Raw genomic sequence first — 25931 nt, forward strand, 5'->3', positions numbered from 1 at the left:
GCCGTATACGGGCTTGTTTTTTGAGTGGCGAACTGTAGTTTTTATTGGTACCATTTTTGGGCACAGACTACATTGTAAAAATTATTTTTTTTTATGATCGCAGGGAGAGAAAACGCATCAATTCTGCCATAGCTTTTTGGGGGTTTTTTTTAGAGCGTTAATTATACAGCATAAATGACACACTACATTTTTTTCTGCGGGTCGGTACGGTTACAACGATACCAAAATTTTTATTTTTTTAGGTTTTTCCACTTTTTTACAATAAAAGCCCTTTTTTTGGAAATAATTTTTTTCTAAACTCACTGCATTCAAAGTCCTGTAACTTTTTTATTTTTCCATGGACGGAGCTCTCTGAGGCCTTATTTTTTTGCAAGACAAGCTGTAGTTTTTATTGGTACCATTTTGGGGTACATCCTTTTTTTTAATCACTTTAATTGCGTTTTTTGGGATGCAAAATGCTAAAACTTAGCATTTTGCCTCAGTTTTTTAGCGTTTTTGTTAACGCTTTTTGACGTGCAGAATAAAAAGCATGTTCAATGTATTGTACATGTCGTTAGAGATGCGTCAATACCAAATATGTGATTTTTTTTTTTATGCTAAGAAAAAGCATTAAAAAAGTTTTTTTTTAACTTTTTTACATTTTTACTTTTTGATCTTTATTTTTCTCTGTTTTTTACAACATCCATGTCCCTCTGAGGGACTTCACCACAGCACTGCTGATCGCTGCGATAAGGCATGGCAGGACTTCTCTCCTGCCATACCTTATCGCTTATTACAGCGATCTTAGGCTAAGGCAATACAGGACGCCAGTATCCGGCGTCCTGTTGCCATAGCAACCAGTCTGGCTCTCGCGATGTTATCGCAAGAGACAGCTGGTTGTCACAGAGGGCGCGCGCTGCCTCTGTAAACCATTTCCCTGCCGCGATCTACTTCGATCGCGGCAGGGAAGGGGTTAACAGTGGGGGGGGGCAGCGGGACGCCGGCTATTAGTGACAGCCGGCTCCAGCTGCGGGATAGCGCGAGATCTGCTATGATCTCGCACTCTCTCTATGATGTAAGGGTACGTCATTTTGCAGGAAGTACCCCGCTCCGATGACGTACCCTTACGTCATGGGGCGGGAAGGGGTTAATTCCCCTACTGGTATATGTAGGGGATTGCAAGACGACGCATGTATCAGCACATTACTGCAGCCTCCTTACCGTGGAGTTAACGACTAATATATGAAATGTTGTTATAGCAATGAATGTAATTAAACATTTACCAGTTAAATTGGCTGATGGAACTGCAGTGGAATTTTGGCATGCCAAATGTTTTTTAATTATGTCCTCTGCTTTGAAGTTCTTATTCCGTTTGAGTACAGACGCGGCATCCTTCCCTTGCTGGTTGGTGATGGACGGGTCCACTCCGAAATCCAGAAGCATCAGCACATCTTGTGATTGACCTATGGGACATACAGAAAGATTTCTAAAAGAAAGTCTGGTTGTTTTGCAGTGTTCAGCTGAGTAGGTTAGTAAGTCCTATACTATGTTTGGTCCGCTGCTATACCTTTGTCTATGACCGAATCACCGACTAGGTTGATCAGGGAAATTCGGTAGATATGATATATCTTGACTGTAGTAAAGCATTTCACAAAATATCTCATACCTTCCTTATTGAAAAAAATGACCAAATATGGGATTGACAAGGCAACTGTTAGGTGGATTCACAACTGGCTGAGTGATCGTACTCAAAGAGTGGTCATAAATGGCTGCACATCCAAGTGGAAGAATGTATCAAGTGGGGTACCACAAGGCTCTGTCCCAGGCCCAGTGCAGTTCAACATTTTTATAAATGATCTGGAGGAGGAAATCGATGGGAAACTGATCAAATTTGCAGACGACACAAAGCTAGGAGGGATAGCTAAGGGAAGAGTGAGTATTTAAAACGATCTAGAAAAGCTCTGAACAGTGGGTGGCACTAACAGAATGGTATTTAACATTATATACAAAATCCTACATCTGGGCAAGATGGAAAAATGAAAAAAAACACATACAGAGTGGGAGGAATTGGACTAAGCAGCGGCACATGTGAAAGAATTGGTTATACTAATAGATCACAGACTGAACATGAGTCAACAATGTGATGCAGCGGTCAAAAAGGCAAACAATTCTGGGATGTATTAAGTGAAGCATAGAGTCTAGATCAAATAAGCTAATTATTCACCTCTAGGGCCAGATAACAGATCAGTGCTACAAGCGAGTAGTAGGAAGAGCTTAGTCACTTCCAAAACTGGTAGAGATCATACAGCATCAAGATTTGGAGGTATGATGCTCCTCTAACTTGATATTGAAGTGCTGTAATGATCTACCAGAGTGATTGCTGTCTTAGACAGTATCCGACATAGGGACGTGTCGATATCTCAAACTCTTTGACATCAATCACGGGCAGAGAGAAAGAGTTTTCCTATAATAAGGATTTTTCACAATCAGGCACTCATAATCAGAGTGTTTAAATGAACTGTGCTCGACGCGTTTCCCCACAATAAGACTTGTGGTTCATTAGGAGCTCAAATGGATTCGACAGGCATTCGTATAGCACTGTTTATAGTAATTAATTGACCAGAGATGTTTAAGATAGAGTCAGATAGTACAAATAGTGCAGTGACTTAGAGACGATCTGTGTGGATGCTCAATATATCAGATGCATAGAAGCAAAATTGCATATTAGGCACCGACTTAAGGGATACAGGTATACTCCCAGCATTAGTATGCAGAGTATGGTCTCTCTGCTCAATCTTAGCTAATGGGAGCTTATCAGTAGGAAGTCTGAGAGATATTGGCTCAGTATATTATAGAAACTGCAGCCAGAGTATAGGCTCCCTGGGTAAGAGAGAGCTATAAAGCTGTAAATCTGGATGCAGCGTCAGCTTGGCAGTTTCAATGATAGCCCATGCATCAAAGAGTCACAAAGCACCAAAAATAAATAAATAAATAAAGAGGTAAAGCCTGTGGCTCTGATGGTGAGGCTTTACCTCAGGCTTTACCTCTTTATTTATTTATTATTGGTGCTTTGTGACTCTTTGATGCATGGGCATAACAACTATTTTCTGTAGGAAGGAGTAGATTAGAGAAACCTGCTGCTACTTTATATCTGACAGCATGTAGGAAGGCTCTTTATACTATTTGATACTAAGTCTATATTTTCAGCTTAGGTCTGAAGTCTAGTCTGGTTATAGAGGTGGCCACACTTATATGGTGACCATTTTTCTATATACCTAACATCCTCATCTTATTTCCGTTATATCATTAAGATGAGACAGTCCTGATGACCCTGGGCTATCATTGAAACTGCCAAGCTGACGCTGCATCCAGATTTACAGCTTTATAGCTCTCTGTTACCCAGGGAGCCTATACTCTGGCTGCAGTTTCTATAATATACTGAGCCAATATCTCTCAGACTTCCTACTGATAAGCTCCCATTAGCTAAGATTGAGCAGAGAGACCATACTCTGCATACTAATGCTGGGAGTATACCTGTATCCCTTAAGTCGGTGCCTAATATGCAATTTTGCTTCTATGCATCTGACATACTGAGCAATCACACAGATTGTCTCTAAGTCACTGCACCACTTATATTATCTGACTTCATCTTAAATATCTTTGGTTAATTCATTACTACAAACAGTGCTATACGAATGCCTGTCGAATTCATCTGAGCTCCTGATGAACCACAATTTTTCTTGTGGGGAAACGCGTCGAGCACAGTTCATTTAAACACTCCGATTATGAGTGCCCGATTGTGAAAAATCCTTATTATAGGAAAACTCTTTCTCTCTGCCCGTGATTGATGTCAAAGAGTTTGAGATATCGACACGTCCCTATGTCGGATACTGTCTAAGACAGCAATCACTCTGGTAGATCATTACAGCACTTCAATATCAAGTTAGAGGAGCATCATACCTCCAAATCTTGATGCTGTATGATCTCTACCAGTTTTGGAAGTGACTAAGCTCTTCCTACTACTTGCTTGTAGCACTGATCTGTTATCTGGCCCCACACATATATCTGGTTTTTGAGTGGAGGCCAGTGGTACACCAAAAAGTTACGGACTTTTTTGGTTTATATATTTTTTTTTTGTTTGTGTGTTAGCCCATTTATGTCTTTTAATATATCCCTAATAAAGAATTTATATTTTAGTCTGTTACTGTGAAAAGGGCTTAGCTTTAGTTCTATAGACTTTTTCCGTCCCTGTGATAATTATTCACCTCTACTCTTCCTTAGTCAGACCTCATCTGGAATACTGTGTCCAGTTCTGGGCACCTGACTTTTAAAAAGACATAGAAACTGCAGCAAGTTCAGATAAGAGTTACCAAGATGGTGAGCGATCTGCAAATCATGTCCTATGAGAAACGGTAAAAGGATCTGGGAATGTTTAGCTTGCAAAAAAGGCAGCTAAGAGGAAACCTAATAGCGGTCTACAAATATTTGAAGGGCTGTCACAGTGCAGAGGGATTATCCGTATTCTCATTTGCACAAGGAAAGACATGGAAGCAATGAAATGAAACTGAAAGGGAGGAGACACAAATTAGATATTAGAACAAACTGACAGTGAGGGTGATCAATTAGTGGAACAGGTTGCCATGGGAGGTGGTGAGTTCTCCTTCAATGGAAGTGTTCAAACAGAGGCTGGACAAATATCTGTCTGGGAGGATTTAGTGAATCCTGCATTGAACAGGGAGTTAAACCAGATGACCCTGGAGGTCCCTTCCAACTCTACCATTCTATGATTCCATTTTATTTTTTGTACTTCTGATAACCCCTGAAACTGTAACATCTTGGCATTCTACAGCTGCCACTCGGAGGAGCTTGTGGATTGTTACAGCCTATTGAATGAGAGTTATACAAAGCTATATACAATAAAGTATTGCAGTGCGTGCAAGCAGAAAGAATTTGTTTAGTAAAGAAGCAAAGAAAATAGAGCTCTGACCACAAACACATGGTGCAGTTTCATGGCAGATAACTCATTCTTTATTTGAAAGGTCTTCAAGTGGCAGTCCAGCACCACGGCAAGCATATTGATTTAACATAGTTTTAATAGATTTTATATAGTTTTAGGCCCTGTCCACGGGCGTGATTTCGCCGGCAGTAAATTGCCCGCAAATCACGCCGCCTAAAGCTTTCCATAGCGTTGCTATGGAAAGCGCCGACCCTCTGTCCACGAGTAGAGAATCACTGCGATTCTCCGCTTGCGGCTGGCAAATTGCATCATGCTGCGAATTGCCACGATTCTCCACGGTCAGCCTATCTGTCAGATAGGCTGACAGCGGAGATCTGTCTGCCAGCTCCTGCTCCTGGGCAGAATACCGCAAGACCCGTGGACAGGCGGCCTTAGGAAAAGGGAGCCAAATCTATATGCAAAAACAACTCGGAAAGCCACAGAATTACCATATCACAAACATACTTTTATAATCAGTTACTTACGCTTAGTGGTATATCCATGTGAATTGGTTGGAAAAGATGCGACCAGATGCAGAACGGTGTTACCATCTCCATCTTTATTATTAATGCATTTCTTCAGATTTGGTTTCATCTTCATAACAAGTTTGAAGAGGTTGTTGTTGGCTATGAAAAACACAAGAGTTGTTGTAAATGTACCAGTGAAGTCTCCCAGAAGAATGAACGGGAATCTGTCAAGTAGTTTACATGGTCCACACCGAGGGCAGCATAAAGTACTGACAGACTCGTGGATTTCAGCAGTCTGACTTATAGGCCAAAGTTCACTATGATTTTTTTTTTCTGGCTAGCGCACTACACAATGTGAATCACAGCGAGTGAGAGGGGCAAGTCGTACCTTATGAATACCTTGGACCAATTCCTGATCGGACGCTGGACCAAACAGAAAGTGGCCAGTGGAATAGAGAACTACAAACTCCAGAACTTTGCCCCTTTAAGTGATGGGCAGAGTAAGTCATAAGTTTAGGCTTCTCTCATGGAGGACAAGAAAAAATACCCGACAGGTTCCCTTTAAAAGTAAACTGGAATACTATAATACTTATTATTTAAGTCACATTTCATTTTTATTAGCCACAGTATATCACAGTATGATGATCTACTACACCAGTGTTTCCTAACTCCAGTTCTCAGGGACCCCCCCCCCCAACAGGTCATATTTTCTGGGTGTCCTCAATATTGCACAGGTGATATAATTATTGTCACATTACCACAGGTGTTCTTATTATAGGATATCCTGAAAACATGACCTGTTGGGAGGCATTAAAGCCTGGAGTTGGGAAAATACTGCCCCACACACTAGGATGGTTGTCTACTATGGAGGTTGATTACACTGGCAGCTATAGCTGGGGCCTAATACTGAACTTTGGCACCCCACTAGCGACTGTGGTCCAATCAGAGTACGAACCATTTATTATCACCCTCTGCTTTCTATCTCTGAGCCAGTTCTTTACCCAGATACACACGTTTTCGCCCAGTCCGAGGTGCCTCATTTTATATATCAACCTATTATGCGGCACGGTGTCAAATGCTTTAGAGAAATCCAGATATACGAGATCAATAGATTCTCCCAGGTCCAGCCGAGAACTTACTTCATCATAGAAACTGATCATATTGGTCTAACATGATCGACCCCTCATGAACCCATGCTGGTGAGGGGGTATGCCGTTGTTCTCCTTGAGGTATTCTAGAATGGCGTCTCTCAGAAACCCCTCGAATATTTTTCCATTTATTGAAGTGAGATGGACTTACTATAGGATTTTGTGATGGTTTAGGACTATTTTGAAATCTGAGTTTGGTCTCAGAAAACCCAATTAATGATCCATTCACTTTAATTTGCAATAAATCATGAAAAAAAAAACCCGACAAGATTACAAATACAATACAAACTAAATCACCAGATTCCCACACACAGAACTACGAACTACAACAACTTGTGCTTCACAACTTCTTCATACCTGATTTCATGGAGAGTAGTATAACCGCATGAAGGGGATGTTCTGCAATGGTTTCCACATCAGCACCCATGGTTACAAGCCAAGTGACAAGTTCATTAATAGGACTTATATCTTTGCAAAAGGCGGAACTCGCAAAAGTCTGAAAAAAAATAGTTTACAGAACTTGAGGAAACATAAGTGATAATTTAAGACGGTTTCTTGCCTCTTTCATCAATTTCTGGGGCAATCAAGAAATACCCCACCCCCCATAAGATACTAGTATCCCCCATAAAATTACAACAGAGCCTCTTTTTGAACTAATTTTTAGCACTCTGCATGGTGCAGTTCCTCTGTCATTCCTCGAGTAAAGGGAAAGGTATCATATCTGCTTAAGGAGAGCACCTAGTATGTAAACGAGGAGACTTTTAAGGCAATGCATGATCCTCTGGGAAATATTAGGTGGCAATGCAGATGTATTTTTCCATGTTTTTTATATGCATTCCTCAAGGAAATGCATACATAAATTGAGATCTGGGAATTATCAAGCTCTCAAGCTCCCATTTGGACTGTAAATAGGAGGTTCTGGGGAGCAAAGCTGTGTTATGGGCTTAGCGAGTCCTCTTGTTTAAATAATAAAACTAGAAAAACCTTTAGCTCAGCGGAATTTTGAAAACTATTTAACCCATTTAGGACCAGGCACTGTAAATTTACAGCACCTGGTCCCGGGCTTAAAGCCCAGCTGTATGTAAAATTACGGCGGGAATTTAAGCCTCCTGCTCTGCAATCAAGCAGAGACAGGGCGGGTTGTCAGCTGTTAGCGAAAGTAACTTCCACTACGGGAGCCCGGGGGTCACGTGACTGCCAGGATTTCTTGCTATAGCAAACCTGCAGGGTCGTACTAGACCCTGACCAGCTCTGCCAGTGACTACAAGGGATGTTTCTTCCTATAACTGAGGCTCCAATGGATGCCCCAGCTACAGTGGAAAATGTCAAATTAAAAAAAAAAGGGGGGGGCGTGGCCTAGCAAGCGTCCGGAAAAGTCGCAGCCAGGAGAGCTCCGACATAGAGCTATCCTTTTGTGCTCCTTCCCACAGCCAGAACCGTCGGGAGAAGCCCAGGTGTAGGAGAGCAAGTCTCCCCAGGACTGGCGGAGCACTTTGAGACGCTCCACCAGAAGATCGGCGCCAGTTCGGAACGCGGCCTACCTGGTGCAGGCTGGATTGCCAGAGGCCGGGGACCGGAAGGTGCCGCGGAGCAGCCCGGATGCGGAGACAGCAGCAGAGGAGAGGCCGCCGGGACCCTGCGGCAGAAGAGAAGGTGCCAGGTGCGGAGGAACGGAGGAGCGGCGGCGGCCGCCGGTGTGCAGTGCGGGTCCGGAGAGAGTGAGAAGTAAGGAAGAGAGGGAGCAGGTCTGCAACCAAAGCAGGGGAGGACGGAGAGGCCGCGGAGGTCACGGACCATCCAGGGAGGAGACCCAGAGGTACGGGCGCCCCAAGCCCCCAGGCAGACTGAAGGAGAGTAAGATGGGAGGAAGAGAGGGGAGAACACTGAGGGACTGCGAGACAGGGGGAGGAGGTCCCGCACAGAAGAGGCTTAGGGAAAGCAGGAAAGCACCGGACAGGAGAGCCTGTGATGAGAGATAAATAACTCTCCCCCACTGCAGCAAGAAGGCCACAGGGGAAAGCACACACTGCCTCAAAGTTAACCCCTCGTGCACCACAGACAAAAGCCATACCACCACAAAAGAGCCACCTATATCTAACCCTAGCAAAAGCCATTTAAAGGGGCCGTGCACACAGAAAAGCAGGGGCTCTGGACACCTGTGGGCTACTGAGCAACCTCGCTGCCACTTTGTACCGGCCCTGGAGGTTCCGGGCCCTTGGCCCTCCTGCTGTCCCCTCCTGCGAACCCACTCACACTTGGGGGGCTATATTAAAACGGCCTAAGGCTGCCTGGAGACGACCTCCAGCGTGTGCGGCGACCCCCCCCCCCCCCCTTTGGGAACAAGGCCACTCCACCACAGCCCTCGTCGGTCCTGGACTGAGGCAGAAAATAAACTATTAATCGCTACACATCCCACTTAGTCAAGCTACTGAGATGCCCCAGAACCTCTACCCCTCTGCACTCTTGACAAAAATCTATGGCTGATTAAAATCGAACCTTCCGTGACATAGTGGCTCCTGAGCGGCTCATAACATGACCATCAAGTGTTTCTAAAAGCGTCATAAACAACAACAACTACCTCGACTACATCTTTCAACGTCCTCTACGAGCACTGGCCCCCTTGGCTAATTTCTCTCTATACTGTCAGTATCTAACTTAACTTGTACAAATTTGCATTGATTAATCAAGATAGTGAAGCGCCGCATTAAACCGGCTGTCCCAAGGAGACTCTCGGACTTCTTCCCCTCGGGCCCCCGCAGTAGCAGAAACAAGACCGCTACATCCCAACCAAACAGCCCCGAAATGGAGAAAGAGGGTCCTAGCTCCGAGGACCCCAACACCCAATCTCAAAATTCAACTCCAGGATCCCTCTCTCCTATCCCGAGCAGCCCCACCACCCCGACCGGAGGAACTAACAAGAGAAGCGCCCAAAGACCTCCACCAGCCTCCCCCTCCTCAACCAGCCCAGCCACCAAAAAAAGCCAAAATAACCAACCGCCAGGAACACCTTCACAAGAGGAAACTACTAGCAACCTCCAATCCTTCCCAGACTCCGAGAGTCCTCTAACCACCAGCACCCTGAAGAACCTGTTGTTATCACTACAAAAAGACATTTCTCAAGACATACAGAACCTTTCAGGAAAACTACAATCCAACATCGACCACCTGGCCGCCCGTACCGACCATATCGAACAGAAATTGGGAGAGTTCACTAAAGCTCATAATGAAGTAGTGGATGCACATGGTAACTTGGAAGAAGAAGTAATTCGCTTACGAGAAAAGATCACAGATCTGGAAGACAGATCCAGAAGAAACAATCTCAAGTTTAGGGGAATCCCAGAAACGGTGCCCCCAGCTGACATTCCGCAATATCTACTTAAGATGCTCCAAACACTCCTCCCGGACCTCCCAGACGTGGAATACTCTATCGACCGAGCCCAGAGGATACCGAAAGCTCGTTCAGTACCCGAAGCCGCCCCGAGAGACGTACTGGCAAGAGTCCATTTCTACAAAACTAAAGAGGAGATTCTGTCTGTTGGAAGACGTAAAGGACCTCTACCAACCCCATACGAAAACATACAGATTTACCCTGACCTCTCGGCCGCCACGCTACAGGCTCGTAGGCAATTCGCAGAAGTCACAACAGCACTTCGAGAGGCCCAGATCAGATACAGATGGGGCTTCCCCACTAAATTATTGATCCCTAGAAACGATCTCTCCATGTTGCGGCATCAGTGGAAGAAGGCCTTGTCCTTTTGAAATCTTGGGACATTCCTGTTTCTCCAAAATCCCTGAAGAGGGCAGGGAGACCCCCTCAGGGGTAGAGCAAGAGTGGTCAATCGCGGATAAACATGGACGCCATAAGTGATCCGGTAACGTACTAAATTTTTGCTCTCCTTTTTGTTTTCCTTTTCATTTTTCTGGAGCCAGTTACAGAAGGTGTGAAATGCTATCCCCCCCAATATCTATTCATCCAGTGCTCTACAGTACTGGGTGAACAATATTTTGATGTTTTCAAATGCTGTTATTTACGTTACTGTTGGTTATAAATGTTCACTTAGGAGGTCCTCCCCCCACTTCAGACTTCTACTTAAACTGACAAGACAACTTAGCTGTCCTGCTCCAGAAATGCCCGTTCGCCATGCCGATTAATATCTCATCTTTAAATGTTAAAGGGCTGAACAGCCCCTATAAACGCAGTATGTTCTGGCGAGAGGCACTTAAGTCCCATTCGGATGTCTTTTTCGCACAGGAGACCCACTTTCTAAAGGACAAACACCCTCCCTGTACGCACCCGAAGTTCCCGAACCTCTTCCTTGCCTCTGACCCGGGGAAAAAAAAAAAGAGGAGTATTGATAGCCATAAGTCAGGCAGTCTCGTTCTCTCAAAAGGACCTCTATGCAGACCCATTCGGTTGTTTTATCATTCGGTCGTTTTATAATCTTAGTGTGCGAGATTAATACTACTATCTACACTTTCGTGAATGTCTATTTCCCCCCCAGACACCAAGCTAGGTTCTTTAGACATGTCTTATCAGAGGTGGCTAAGATTCAGGAAGGTGATTTGGTAATTGGAGGAGACTTTAATTCGGTACTGGATCCCTCGCTGGACTCCTCCGCAGGCAGTAGAGAGTCGTCGGCCATTGTTCTGACACTACATATAGAGGAGCTATATGACGTCTGGAGATGTCTACATGGATCTGAGAGAGACTATACTTTCCTCTCCCTACCACACTCTTCTTATTCTAGAATTGATTTGTTTCTGCTGCCGCGGAGGAGTCTGGTTGGGGCTCTACGGGCTGAGATCGGGACTATTACGTGGTCTGATCACGCCCCAATATCTCTGTCCCTTCAAGAAAGGTTCAACCAAAGCCCATTGTTTCCATGGAGACTGAACAAATTTATTCTCAACCACACTGAGTATGAGCAGCCCCTTAAGGATGAGTTAGAGAGGTTCTTCGTGAACAACGAAGGATCTGTACCGAACGCATCCACTGTGTGGAATTTGCATAAAGCTTTCATGAGAGGCTTGTTCATAAAATTCGGCGTGAGAGCTAAGCGGAAGAGAGAAGAACTCAATTGTCTAATGGCCCAAATTAAGTCCCTAGACCTTTGAATAAAAACGAATCAACCCCACAAAAAACAACAGATCTCTTCAACCTTCGAGCAAAACTCCGAAATCTTTTAGCTACCAGACATGATATTACTTTTCAGAAATTAAAAATGCAATTCTATGCACACGATAACAGAACTGGTGCATTATTGGCAAAACAACTCAAAGACCTTAAAGCAAAAGAGAGAATTAGATTTCTCCTAGACTCAAACAATAGGAAGATCATTCACCCCCCAAAAATAGTGGACGCCTTCGCCAGTTACTATTCCTCCCTGTATAATCTTAAAAGTAATCCAAATATCCATCACCCCCAAAAGGAGGATATTCAGAACTTCCTGCAAAGCATTAACCTCCCCAGCCTAACCCATGAGCAAGTGGTCGCACTATCTGCACCAATCACCCCGTACGAGGTTTTAGATGCCATTAAACTATTAAAGCCACACAAAGTGCCTGGCCCTGATGGCTTCTCAAATGGCTACTACAGAAAATTTGCACCCCTACTGGCTTCCCACTTGGCGTCTGTGTTCAACGGGGCGATAAATAGCGGCTCCTTCCCACCCGAAATGCTGGAAGCATTGATTGTTACGAACCCCAAACCAGGAAAGGAGACTACATCCCCAGCTAACTTCCGGCCCATCTCCCTGTTGAACACGGACATTAAAATCTATGCAAAGCTCCTGGGCGTGAGACTGTTTGCGGTCCTTCCTTCGCTGGTTGCACCAGACCAGGTGGGATTCATCCCCCAGAGGCAGGCCCCGGATGGAACCCGACGGATCCTGAATCTCGTCATGGTGGCGGAAAGGAATAGAATGCCTGCCATGCTTTTGGCACTAGACGCAGAGAAAGCGTTTGACCGAATACATTGGGGATTTCTGGAGGCCGCCCTGGGGAGGTTCAGCTTCTCGGGACCTATTAAATCGGCAATCATGTCCCTTTACTCGGCCCCTTCCGCTAAGGTTTTCTCTTTGGGTTGCCTATCCTCCCCATTTGCCATCTCTAATGGCATGAGGCAGGGGTGCCCTCTATCGCCACTAATATTTGCCTTAGCGATGCAACCACTGGCAGAACAGATCAGATGCAACCAAAACATTCAGGGAATCAAAATAGCAACCAAAACATCCAGGGAATCAAAATAGCGGCACAGGAACACAAAATAGGGTTATATGCGGACGACATCATACTAGCAATCACTAACCCAATTACCTCGCTTGCACACGCCCAATCCACTCTAGTCCGGTTCGGCGAAGTATCTTATTACAAGATAAACAATGTAAAATCCCAAATGTTAAATATCGGCTTAGACTCCAAAACAACGCAAGCTATAACAGATTCTTTCCCCTTCACCTGGTGCGAACAATCCATCCCGTATTTAGGCATTAATATAGCATATCCCAGCTCCCTCACGTTTACCAAAAGCTACTCACCCCTGCTCAACCGCATTCCACGCATTCTAAGTAATTTCCGCAAACCCTTTATATCCTGGGCAGGAAGAATCGCAGCGGTCAAAATGATGATCCTCCCGCGAATTCTGTACATTTTCAGAACAGTAGTAATCCCCGTCACTACACATTTTTTATCTAAGCTCCAAGCAATCATTAACCAATTTATTTGGGGGGGGAGCACACGCCAGAATAAAATTTTCCACTCTGGCCAGACCCTACGAACTAGGAGGCATGAGAGCCCCCGATATTAAATGATATTTTGCTGCAACTATATTAGACCACATCAAGCAATGGTGGGTCGCACCATCACATAAAAAATGGGCAGCTATAGAGAAAGCGACTTTAGGCGTCCCCCTGATCTCTATCCTCGGAGTTAGACCACCCTCCTTGCCAGCCCACGCACTACCAAGCCTCCAGGTTTCGGTCCAAACATGGAACTAACTAGCCTCTGCGACCTCGGAAAGGGTCCTGGCCACAACCCTCCCATTGAGATTTCTCTCCTCGATCCTCCCAGACTTTGAGTATGGAAAATGGGAGACATTCGGTATTAAAAAAATAGGGGACTTTTGTGACGAGAAAGGGGCGGTGCTAGATTTTCCTACACTGAGCGGGACATATAACCTCCCTAGCAAACTGGGCTTTGCCCACCTGAGGTTAAGATATGCCGTACAATCCTTTGATATCCATAAACCACTGTTCCCAAAGGCGGCTTTCATTTTTTTCTCACTTCCCGCGGGTACCCCTGGCGGAATATCCACATTATACGAAGACTCGTTTTCTCAGATAGCGCAATCTAAATCTGCCCACATGAAATTATGGGAACTCGACTTCAAACAACAATTTAGCATGGAGGAGTGGAACCGGGCCTTAGGCTGGACTAAAAAAATATCACATGGCATTGCTCATTGGGAATCTTCACAGAAGATATTCTTACGCTGGTACCTTACTCCAGCAAGGTTATCAAGAATGAACAAGGAGATTCCGGAGACTTGCTGGAGAGAGTGCGGCGCGAAGGGCACCTACTTTCACATGTGGTGGTCGTGCCCGGTTATACGTTCCTTTTGGAACTCTGTATTTGACTTTATCCACTCTGTGACTCGCCAATTTGTGTCCCCGAATCCGGCACTGGCCCTCTGTTTCCTAAATACCAGTAAATTGTCCCCCTTCTATTCAGCTCTCATCTCGCACATCATCCTTGCATCACGACTGACAATCGCCAGACACTGGAAATCAAAAGAAACGCCCCCCATTTTGGAGGTGAGAGACTCTGTAAACCGGACTTCCCACCTAGAAGAAGCCTACTCACGTAGATTTACTACCAAGCCCCCACATTTCACAATCTGGGCAACATGGCTGGATTACACGGTGGCCAATCCTCTGTGATTGATGGTTCGTGAGATCTGGGGAGATGTGTGGGGTGAGACACAATTGAAAAAGATGACTCGGCCCGAGTACGGACCTGTTTTTTTTTTTTTTTTTTGTTGCTCTCTTTTCCCCCCTACCCCGAAGTCTGACCTGCTGGTAATTTGTCTAATGTCAATAATATACTCGATACCGGAAGCATACCTCCATTTATTTACTTATCTGTTTGTTTATCTGTTTATTTTACCATTTTCATTTTATTTTTCTATGTATGCAAAATTGTTAATAAAAATACAATTATGGAAAGAAAAAAAAAACCAATGTGAATGTCCCCCAGGAGGTCTTATATGACGTCATGGGGGACAAAGATAGTAAAAAAACATAATTACATACATCAGTAAATAAAAATTACAGAGTAAAACAATATACGTAAGAAAGAGAATACCCAAAGCCGACGTCAACCAAGACAGTTGCTGTATGCGTTCTGTAAACCAAAACCATACATATTTTATATCAAAATGTCCAAAACAAATGAGGAACCTGTTCCCATACTTTATTTTAGCATAAATATACTAATTTAAAAAAACAAAACTATAAATGTTAAAAAAAAAATCATTTTTTTAGCTTTTTACCCCCAATAAAACTAGAAAACGAGAAAAGTGTCAGTGAAAAAGATATTAAAGAAATAGCCCTATATGTCACGGGAAAAAAAAAAGGCAGCAAAAAGAATTTTGGTAGCTGAAGGAAAAAAGTAGGGCTGTAAAACTACCACATGGGTAAAATCCCTAACAAGTGTCTGGCTCTTAACCCCTTAGTGACGGCCCCATAGTGTTTTTACGTCCTGCCGTTGCAGGACGTGTATGGAGGGAGATAGCGCTGCTATCTCCCTCCATACAGCACGGGAGTCAGCTGTTTATTACAGCTGACACTTGCGTTCAATAGATGCATTCGGCCGAGCAGCCGATCTTGGCTATTAACCCTTTAAATGCGGCTGTCAATTCTGACAGCGGCATTTAAATCCCCTGACCGATGTTCAGGGGTCCCGTACGGCCCCCCTGCGGTGAGATCAGGGGAGCCTGGTAGGTGTCATGGCAGCCAGGGTCCTTCTGAAAGGCCTCACGGCTGTTTAAGCAGACAGCCCATCAAGCCGTTCCCGAGGGGTGGCTTGGTAGGCTGCTCGTCAGAATGCAGTATGATATAATGCTATGGCATTACATCATATTGCAGGAGCAATTAGAGCATTGCATGTTGTGTGCCCCCCGGGGGCTAAAAAAAGTGTAAAAATAAATACAATAACGTTTTACTAATTATTAAAAAAAAGTAATAAAAGTTCAACCTCCCCCCCTTTTGCCATATTTGCAATAAAAAAAACAAAATAATAAACCAAAACTACGTGTTTGGTATCGCTGCGTCCTTAAAAGTCTGATCTATCAAAGTAATGCATTATTTACCCGACACGGTGAACATCGTCCCAAAAAAATAAAGAATGCCAGAGATGCACTTTTTATCTCCGAGAAAAAAAGTAATAAAAAGCGATCAAAAAGTCAGTTGTATGCAAAAATGGTACCAACGAAATCAACAGGATGTACCGCACAAAATAAACCCTCACTCAACCACGTCGACAGAAAAATAAAAACGTTATTGTGCGCAGAAAACGGTGACAGAAAATAATTTTAAAAAATTAAATATTTAAAAAAAAATACAAGTAGTACAGCAAAAAAAAAAAAAAAACTATACGCGTTTGGTATCGTAGTAATTGTACTGACCCATAGAATAAAGTTATCAGGTCATTTTTGATGGCGGAATATCTTTTTTTCCATTTATGTCCACTCAGAATTTTTTTTTAAAGTTTTTCAGTACATTATATGGTAGAATAAATAGTACCATTGAAAAATACAACTCATCCCGCAAAAAACAAGCCCTCATACAGCGACATTGATGGATAAATAAAAGTTACGATTTTTTTAAAAGGGAGTAGGAAAAAATGAAAATGGAAAAAAAAACAAAAAAGCTCCGTCACTGAGGGCTTAAGGTACAAAACATCTTGGTCCTTAACCCTTTCCAATCCACTGTCTGACGTCTGAAGACATTCTGATTGAAGGCTGTACAGCCCCGAGGTCGGAAGACGCCCGTCAGGGTATTCTTACGGTATACTACTGGCCACTCTGTTGTCGGGGACCTCTTCAGCATGTCCCATACCGCAGTACTGGCTCTAGCCAGCACATGGCGCTATTGTATAATAGCAGAAAGAGAAAAACCCCAAGGAAACCCTGAAGCCAAAGTTGGATTGCAAAGGGTTAAGGGGTTAAACACATGACTCATATCAGTCTGGCTTCACATTATGTTTTATGAAACTAGCACCCTTTCATCCTGGTTTCCTTTCTCCATGCAGTAATCTATATGGGGACAGAAACCAGCATGGGACCACAGAGGAGAATATGAGAGGTGAAGACCACTCTGAGCTCTATCCTGCATATTTTCCGTCTGTCAGTCTTTTACACTGGATATTAAACCGCAGATGAAGGCACTTTATTCAGTTTAGAAGACTGAAAGGAAAATAGACCAAAGAGGTCTTTACCTCCATATTCTCCCCTAGAATAGCTCATCTTCTTAATTTATGGAACATTTCGTTTTGGAGACCTCCCCTCTTACTTTCTACATGTATTATTGCAAGGTTTATGTATACTTTACCTTAAAGATACCCGCCAGCGGCACTTTCAAGCAATTAAGGTCTGGCGGTAGGTTGCCTTTACAGTTCATTAAAAAAATGCAGGACTAGGGAAAAAAGTTACATTTAATATACATTCCAATAATAACATTATTCTTAGCATAACTACAATTACTAAAACTTTGAAAGAAATGCTAAAAACACCAAGTCTCTGTTAAAAGGGAATATTTCATGTATTTGTGATTAGTTTCATTAACTAAATTTCATAAGGATGCTCCACTAATACATGGTAGGTATTAAATACATGAAATGTTACATGACTTACTCAAAAAATGCCTACTGAAACCGTCCCCTGCCTGGTCTGTCACTCACTTTGGTGGATCAGAGCTATGTCTGGTGCTAACCGCATAAGAAACTCCCCATTATTAGTCTGAACTAGACTTTCGCTCATGTGGGTATACATCGATTAACACACCTGAGGAAGAGTCTGGTCTAGGGTTGGGACATCTACACAAAAATATCGATAGTATCGACTATCGCTGAACAAACTATCAATTATTGTAAAATATTGGTGGAAAACACTCGATATTTCGATATATCAACTTTATAAAATGCTGTATAAAAATAAAACAGGTCTAGGGTTAATAAAGCAACACAAACAACAACAAAAATTAAAACTTTAAACTGTTGAATTTATTATTATCTTATAACTATTAACAACATCATGAAAATATATTAAAGTTACAAATGAAAATAAAAAATTACAGATAAAACATAATTAAAATTAGGTGTATGAAAAGAAGTTTTTTATCATTGGCTCCAATAATCGTTATCTAATGAGCCAACAAACACACTGAAACATGGTCCTGTCAGCTACAAGGAAGTCAGAAGATGGATGCTGGACCTGACGGAATGTGAGCATGATCCCTCAGTGTGTTTGTGGGGCTGCATCTTTTCAAGTTGCCGCTGAGGGACCAACAGTCTCCATGGCAACTTGTAAATAATGCAGGGCCGGGTAACGCGAATGCAGTGCCCCAAGCGCAATTGTAATTGCGTTAGATTGGTCTGCTGTCTTTTCTATGGGACCTGCGTTCACGTTAGATGCTGAACACACGTTATGTCGCGTCTCCTTACTTGGACACGACCTTCATGTGTTCAGCCCAGCCCTCCATCTGCATGTGGAAATGCTTTCATTTAGAAAGCATTGCCCACAGCCATCATGTTAGACGCAAGTGTTCAGAGCCTGTGTCTAACGCGATGAACAAACGCATGTGGAGAAGGGGTCTAAGACCACACTTCTTCTGAGAGTCGTTTTGCCTGGAGTATACCTTATTGGTGACAAAGAGTCACCTAACACTTTCCAAAAGTTTCTAGAACTTGTTTATAAGTTCATTAGTGCCGCAAAACTACATCCTGTCCGAACACAAAGGGAAGGGCAGAATGTAAAGAAAGAAAATCTGGTCACCGGACCACAAGACACGCTTCGATATTATATCGCCTTAAACTATCGATGTTACCGATATATCGGAAATAACAATATCGATGAAAAGTATCGCCAAAGCATTAGCGATATTTCGATATATCGGTTTTCGATGTCCCAACCTTAGTCTAGTCCAGGGAAGAAACGTGTAGCAAAGGGTTTATCAAATAAAAGACAAAAATCTATTACTGGTGACTCCTGTGGTCCGCGCCAGACACATCTCCAGTGTGCTATAACAATAATTGCATTGATCCTGCCCCTTGCAAGGCAAGAGGAGAGAATCTGTTGAGTTGGCAGCAGTCCAGGGATTTAGCAAATGGGCTATCAGTGTTGTGTATTAACATGCTTTTTAAAACGGTCTTCTGGGAGTTTTTTTTTTTGTTACAGAATTTAGCTGATACTGATGCATTACATCTGTAGGGTACCTGCTTCCCACTACAATGGTTCACAGTTTTTCTCATTATACTTCCGCTGATGTAATGTCCATGCCGAGGACCTTTGAAGTTGTCCATGTACTTCCAGTCCCTTCCTGTTCGCTGATATAATATGTAAGTAGACAAGGCAGGAATCAAGTGGCCGTGCCGAGCATGTGCAGTAGCATCTAAAGTTACTACATCTACGAATGCTCCTTGCTGTGTAGCAGCTGTCACGAAGAACATAGAGAGAACATGGCAGGCATCCTCACATCACCGCTCTATGGCACTCCTGAGAGCAGCCTCCTTCCTACCGCCCACGAGCCTCCTCCCCACCTTTACTTTTAAAACTGAAGAATTTATAGAATTTTAAACTTAGCACTTTATTTCAACTTTTGAGTTCTGCTTTGTGATTGTATGATCGTTTCTACACACACAATCAAGGAAGCCGTATAGCGGTGCATGTGTAGTAACTAAAGGTGGTTATAAAACTGAAGGTGGTTAATATGAGGAATTAATGATAACACAGTCTGCTACATAGTTTTCAATTACTGTTATGCTTTGTTAATTGCATATGAGCTGCAATGATTTCAATGGAGGCCGTTCGCACGGATTCCGCAACAAAATAGAGCATGCTGCGATTTTTCTTCCGCGGACGGAATGCGCAATTTGTATCTACGAGTGTGAAGGAAAAATCTAAAGCACAAGTCTTTCAATGCTCATGTTCTACCACGGATCATCCACACGGTCGTAGAGCCGGGTGAGACTGGTTTAAGATTAAAAAGATTCTCATTTATTCATGGTTCAAGGTCACAAGTAGCACAAACATTACCTTGTACATGCCGTCTCTCATTAGTTTCACTATCAGTAGCTGCCAGATGTCCTTCGTGTAGCCCTCTCTCAAAACATCAGTTAAAACTCTTCTGAAGGCCTTGGTCATTCCAGCAGCTGCTTATAAAAATACAAATTAAAGCATGTTGTAGACAAATTCTTTGTTTTTATAAAAGATCTGAACACAATTCATAAGGTGCCTATTGGGAACATATCAGCAAGGTCAAATCTTAACCCTTTCCAATCCAGTTTTCCTGCCGCCCGCATCCTCCTCCACTCATTTTTTTTGTTGGGTAGGAAAGCACGTTGTAGATTCCTTGGAATGACTTAATAGAAAAAACAAAAATAAACTGTCATGATGATTGTATTAGCATTTTTTTTGAAAAATAACCCAGTAAAGGGTTAGTGGGGTTTTCAGAGATAATTTTTTCTTCTGAACTGCAAGCAGTACTCACGGCTCAGGTTCTCTGCTGCTCCAGCACCGCTTCTTCCCGACAGGCCCAAGCAATGCACGGTGATGCAGCAGTCATCCTGTATGTGGAGCCTCACTGACTGCAGGGTCAAGTAGAACCGTCGGGGAGAGCAGGAGATGGGGTGCTGGAGCAGCAGGGGAGGAAGGGAGGGGGAGAAACTGGTGAGTATTGTTCTTTCATTTTTTAATAATATTCATCACTGTCTAGTAGACAATGTCTACAGTTCAGAACAAATATAGTTTCACTTACTTTAAAACCCCATTAATTCAAGTATGTTATAGAAGTAGATATTCCTTATAGGCTGATTTCATGATATTCACCGCTCCCACTCTCTCTGTCATATACGGTTGAGGCGCATGTTGCACATTTTCACCAGACATAGGCTACTGTCATATTTCTCAAGACATTGCATGTTTTTTGATGTGTACTCTTCATAGCAGCTGCAGAACTGCCACGTTACAACTGGTGTAGTGCAGGACAGAAAAGTGGTCAAAAACTTTTGCACGTTATACTTTACGGTGTTTGCAGGACTGGCTGCTCAGCTTTTGGGAAGCCAATGCAACAGAAAATTGTGGTGTGCCCCTGAATATATTAAGGAAATATGATGCAGCACCCTATAAAGTCTGCCCTTGTACTTCATTCCCACAGGAGTACTAGTGAAATACCTCTAAATGCACACACACATTACTTGCTTCTGAACAGCTCTACCAGATGCCCTTCTTCTAGGGCCACCAACATGCCTATTGGTAAATACAGCCTGACATTTTCTAGTCTTTCTTTAACATTACAGGCAATGGATAGATGAAGTATACATGGTCATCCACCAAACATGGACTGTGACTAATGAGAATGAAAAGAATCTCCTCTAGGCCAACCATCTGATTGGAGGAAGCATAGTGTTAGCCATAATCAAGCTTATTGCACAATTTGCGTGACTGTAGAAGTGACAATTTAAGCTGGAGAATATCAGACAACTGCTGAAGAAAAGATGAAGTCAGATAGCACAAATTAAAAGTACAAGAAACTTGCATTAAAATGGCTTGTAGCACAAGTGGAAATGTAATAAACTAGTGGACATAACAGTGCAAGGTTTGCTATTTGACTTTCTCCTGGTTAGGTATTTCTGCTGGCCTGCAGCAAGTTGGGAAAGTTCCATCAGATGGAAATAAGGTCATCTACTGTATGAATGTAACACGGTCATATCTTCATAGAAGAGAACATATCCTCTAATATGGCAAATCTCATCAAGGGGAATAAAATCTGGGTCAGGGCTTCTAATGTGACTCGCACATTTAACTAAGTTATGTGCTAGCAGGTTAAAAAAAGTTTATATAGCAATATTCTGAAATCTGCAAAGGCCACATTGGAAAGTCCCGGTATATATGGCAGGGTTGATTTCTGCTCAGTAGGGATATAAAGGGGAAATTTCATCAACAGGCTAGGCATGTTTTACCATGTTTTCATATACTCACCTGTGCTCTGGTTCTTGTGGTGACCGCCACCGAAGATCGCACCAACACTGTGGCGCTGTGACAAGAGTTGGATTTGCAGCGCTGGTGTTATCTTCGGGGACTGACACCGCAGGAACCAGAGAGCGGGAGAGTATAAGCTTGACAAAGACCCGGTTATTTGGGGTCTTTGCCCTGCGGTCCACAGAGAGAGAGGATCCCGGCGGCCATCTTCAGCAGGGGAGTATGAAGATGCCGGACCGCCGGGATTCGGGTAAGTACTACCCGGTTTGTTTTTTTAACCCCTGCATCGGGGTTGTCTCGCGCCGAACGTGGGGGGGGGTTAAAAAAAAAACAAAAAACGTTTCGGCGCGGGACAACCCCTTTAATTTTTATTTTTCCATCGACGCGGCCGTATAAGGGCTTGTTTTTTGCGTCGCAAACTGTAGTTTTTATTGGTACCATTTTTGGTTACATAGACTACATTGTAAAGCTTTTATTTTTTTATGATCGTAGGGAGAGAAAACGCATCAATTCTGCCATAGATTTTTTTTTTAAAGCGTTAATTACGCAGCATAAATGACACACTACATTTTTTTCTGCGGGTCGGTACGGCTTATTTTTTGCGAGATGAGCTGTAGTTTTTATTGGTACCATTTTGGGGTACATACGTTTTTTGTTTTTTTTAAATCACATTGCGTTTTTTGGGAGGCAAAATGCTAAAAATTAACATTTTGCCTCAGTTTTTTTTTAACGCTTTTTGCCGTGCAGGATATAAAGCATGGTCAATTTGTATGCATCTTTACAGACGCGTCGATACCATTTATGTGTGATTTTTTAAAATTTTTTAATGCTAATATGAGAAAAAGCATCTACTTAGATCGCGGCAGGGAAGGGGTTAACAGCGGGTGGGCGCATCTCCGATGCCCCCCGCTGTCGCAGCGGGAGGCCGGCTACAAGTGACAGCCAGCTCCCGCTGCGGTATGGCGCGAAATCTGCTATGATCTTGCGCTATCCCTATGATGTAAGAGTACGTCATTTTGCGGGAAGTACCCCGCTCCCATAGGGGTTAAACGCAATATGCCTTTTTAGTGACCTTACTAACAGGCTTTAAACCTGCACAGACATATTTTTAAGGCGGTGGATTAGCTGACTACTGACAGCCAGACTTCAGCTTTAACATGCTACAATCAATAGCAACTGCAGCATGCAAGCAGACAACGGGAAGGGGGCTCCTTCTGTCACTCATTACCAATGACAAACGCCTTCATGTATGTCATATAACTCACCCTTTTAAGTCATGCCTTATTAGGCTGCCCTAATAGGCTTAATAGAATGCATTACACAAGTAATGCAGTGTACTATTCTAGCCATCGAACAATCGCATCTTCAAATGCCCTTCAGGAACGAAATTAAAAAAAAAAAAAATTAATAAAGTTTCAATTTAACAAATAAAAATATTTAAAAAAAATATGCTTTTTTCCCCACAATGTTTTCAAATGGAAAAAATATCAAAAGTGTTTTTAAAAAGCAACACATAGTAGTTATTAGCACGACAAGCTTTCTCTATGAAAGGCTTTAAATCCCTGCCTCCAGAAAGACACGTGCCTTCAGCCAATCACAGCCAATGACAATGATGTCATTGAATGGCTGTGATTGGCTGTGTTTCTGGAGGCGGGGATTTCAAGCCTTGAAATCCCCGCCTCCAGAAACACAGCCAATCACAGCCATTCAATGACATCATTGTCATTGGCTGTGATTGGCTGAAGGCACGTGTGCTTCTGGAGGCAGGAATTTAAAGCCTTTCGTGGAGAAAGGAATACTTTGCCGTGGATTAGGAGGGAGTGACAGCCTGCAGGAGCGCCGCAGATCATCTAAAAACGTAAGTAATGATTTTTATTCTTTGCTCCACTGTATTGCCGGCGTATAAGGTGACAGTTGGGGGGTCGTCTTATACGCCCGGTCGCCTTATACGCCGGTATATATTTTTAGTGTAACACATTTCTGGATGAATTGCAGGAAAGGGGTTATATATTTAACCCCTTTCCGACCATTCATCCTGCGATCGCCGGCAGCCCATTGCATTCAGTGGAACATGCTGTATTGCCGCTCCATTGAATTCAATGGGCAAACATCGTTCTTCTCTGCTACAGCTGTTACAGCTGTGCCAGAGAAGAAGGATTTGTCTTCTATATGTTCTCAATGGGGTCAGCGCTGCTGCCGCTGGCCCCATTGAGCGCATATAGAATGCATCCATAGCGAACCGCGGGAGGGGCAGACTTTTATATCAGGCGGACACCTTATCTCCCCAGCCACTCACAGCAGGGGGGTGGTATAGGGCTTAAACGTTGCAGGGGGAAGTTGTAATGCCTTCCCTGTCTTTATATTGGCCAAAAAAAAGCGCTAACGTCTCAGGGAAGAAAGTTAAAGTAACCCGGACACCGCATGGTGTTCGTTACGGATAACGAACATACCGAACACCCTAATATTCGCACGAATATCAAGCTCGGAAGAACACGTTCGCTCATCTCTATTAATTATTAACATTTTGAGGGACACTTTATTTTCCGGCACCAAGCCAAGATTGCAAAGGCTCATAGGTGTCAGAATTATAGATAACCCCACAAATGACCCCATTTTAAAAACTGCACCTCTTAATGTATTCACTGAGGGGGGTCAGGAGTATTTTGACCCCACAGTTTCTTTTCAGGAATTAATGCAATTCAGAGTAGAAAAAATAAAATTTCATATTTTTGCAAACACGTAATTTTAAACAGAGGATTTTTTTCTATAGTGCACATAAAAATGAGGATTTACACCTCAAAATGCATACCCCCGTTTGTCCCGTGTTCAGAAACATACCCATTGTGGCCCTAATCTTCTATCTGTATGCACAAAGGGGCCAAAACTGAAAGGAGCAGCCGGCGGCTTTCAGATAAGACATTTTGCTTGAAGGCGTTTTAGGCCCCATTGCTCACTTGTAGACCCCTTGAGCGGCCAAACGCAGAGGACCCCCACAAATGACCTCGTTTTGGAAACTAGACCTCTTAGCGCATTAATCTAGGGGTGTACTGCATATTTTCACCCAACAGTTTTTGAATGAATCAAAGTAAAGCAGAAGTAAAAAATTATGATTTATTTATTTATTTTTATCAATTATGTAATTTAAAAAGTTTTTTTTGGACAGCAGACATATAAATGGAGGCTTTCAGACAAAAATGGATACCCCCGTTTGTCCCAAGTTCAGAAACATACCTATTGTGGCCCTAATCTTCTGTCCGTATGCACAACAGGGCCCAAACTGGAAGGAGCAGCGGGTGGTTTTCAGAGCAAACATTTTGCTTGAATGTGTTTCAGGCCCCATAGCACTTGTAGAGTTCTTGAGCGGCCAAAACGATAGAGAACACCCACAAATGACCCCATAATAAAAAGTAGACCACTTAACGCATTCATCTAGGGGTGTACTGCGTATTTTGACTCCACCGTTTTTAAATGAATCAAAGAAAAGCAGAAGAAAAAAATTACGATTTTTGTTTTTTTGGCAATTATGTCATTTTAAAAATTGTTTTTTTTGTACAGCATACATAGGAATATAAACTTTCACCCCAAAATATATACCCCCATTTGTTCCGTGTTCAGAAACATACCCATTGTGGCCCTAATCTTCTGTCTGGATGCACAATGGGGCCCAAACTGAACGGAGCATCAAATTTTAACTGTCTTAACTTTTATGTGATCGCCATTATCCATTGAATAATGGCGATCATGTGACCGAAGACGCTCACCGCGGCCCCCCGTGACATCTCCAAGCTCTTGGCTACCTTTAGTAGCCAGGAGCAAGGAGATTTTTATTTTCCTCTAGCCCTCCCCAGCTTCTGCGCTTGCGTCCGCCATTTTGGCGAAGGGCGCATGCGCCAAAACTGGGGAGAGGTCCGCGAATAAGGATCCCATCAGGGGACATCGCCAGTGGCCTTATTTAAGTAATTTCACCTCCCCTAACGGATCCGATCCATGACGGGAGGTGAAAATTGAAATTTTTATTTAATTTTTACGTGATCGCCGCTATCACGTGACTGGGAAAAGCGTACCATGGCACCCATGAAATCTCGAGG

General features: G+C 43.2%; 1 protein-coding gene across 1 annotated transcript in view; it reads right to left on the reverse strand.

Moving 5' to 3' along the window:
- TRANK1 (tetratricopeptide repeat and ankyrin repeat containing 1) overlaps positions 1 to 25931 on the reverse strand; it is a 124934-nt gene that overhangs the window by 72988 nt on the left and 26015 nt on the right. The window contains exons 5-9 of the mRNA XM_066585630.1: positions 19900 to 20015; positions 17198 to 17281; positions 6948 to 7086; positions 5461 to 5601; positions 1263 to 1442 (exon numbers count right to left, since the gene is read on the reverse strand). Of these exons, the coding sequence (XP_066441727.1) occupies positions 1263 to 1442; positions 5461 to 5601; positions 6948 to 7086; positions 17198 to 17281; positions 19900 to 20015 (660 nt within the window). The remainder of the gene's footprint in view (positions 1 to 1262; positions 1443 to 5460; positions 5602 to 6947; positions 7087 to 17197; positions 17282 to 19899; positions 20016 to 25931) is intronic.

This window comes from Eleutherodactylus coqui, chromosome 12 (assembly GCF_035609145.1).
Source record: "Eleutherodactylus coqui strain aEleCoq1 chromosome 12, aEleCoq1.hap1, whole genome shotgun sequence".
In the NCBI taxonomy this organism is placed as follows: Eukaryota; Metazoa; Chordata; class Amphibia; order Anura; family Eleutherodactylidae; genus Eleutherodactylus; species Eleutherodactylus coqui.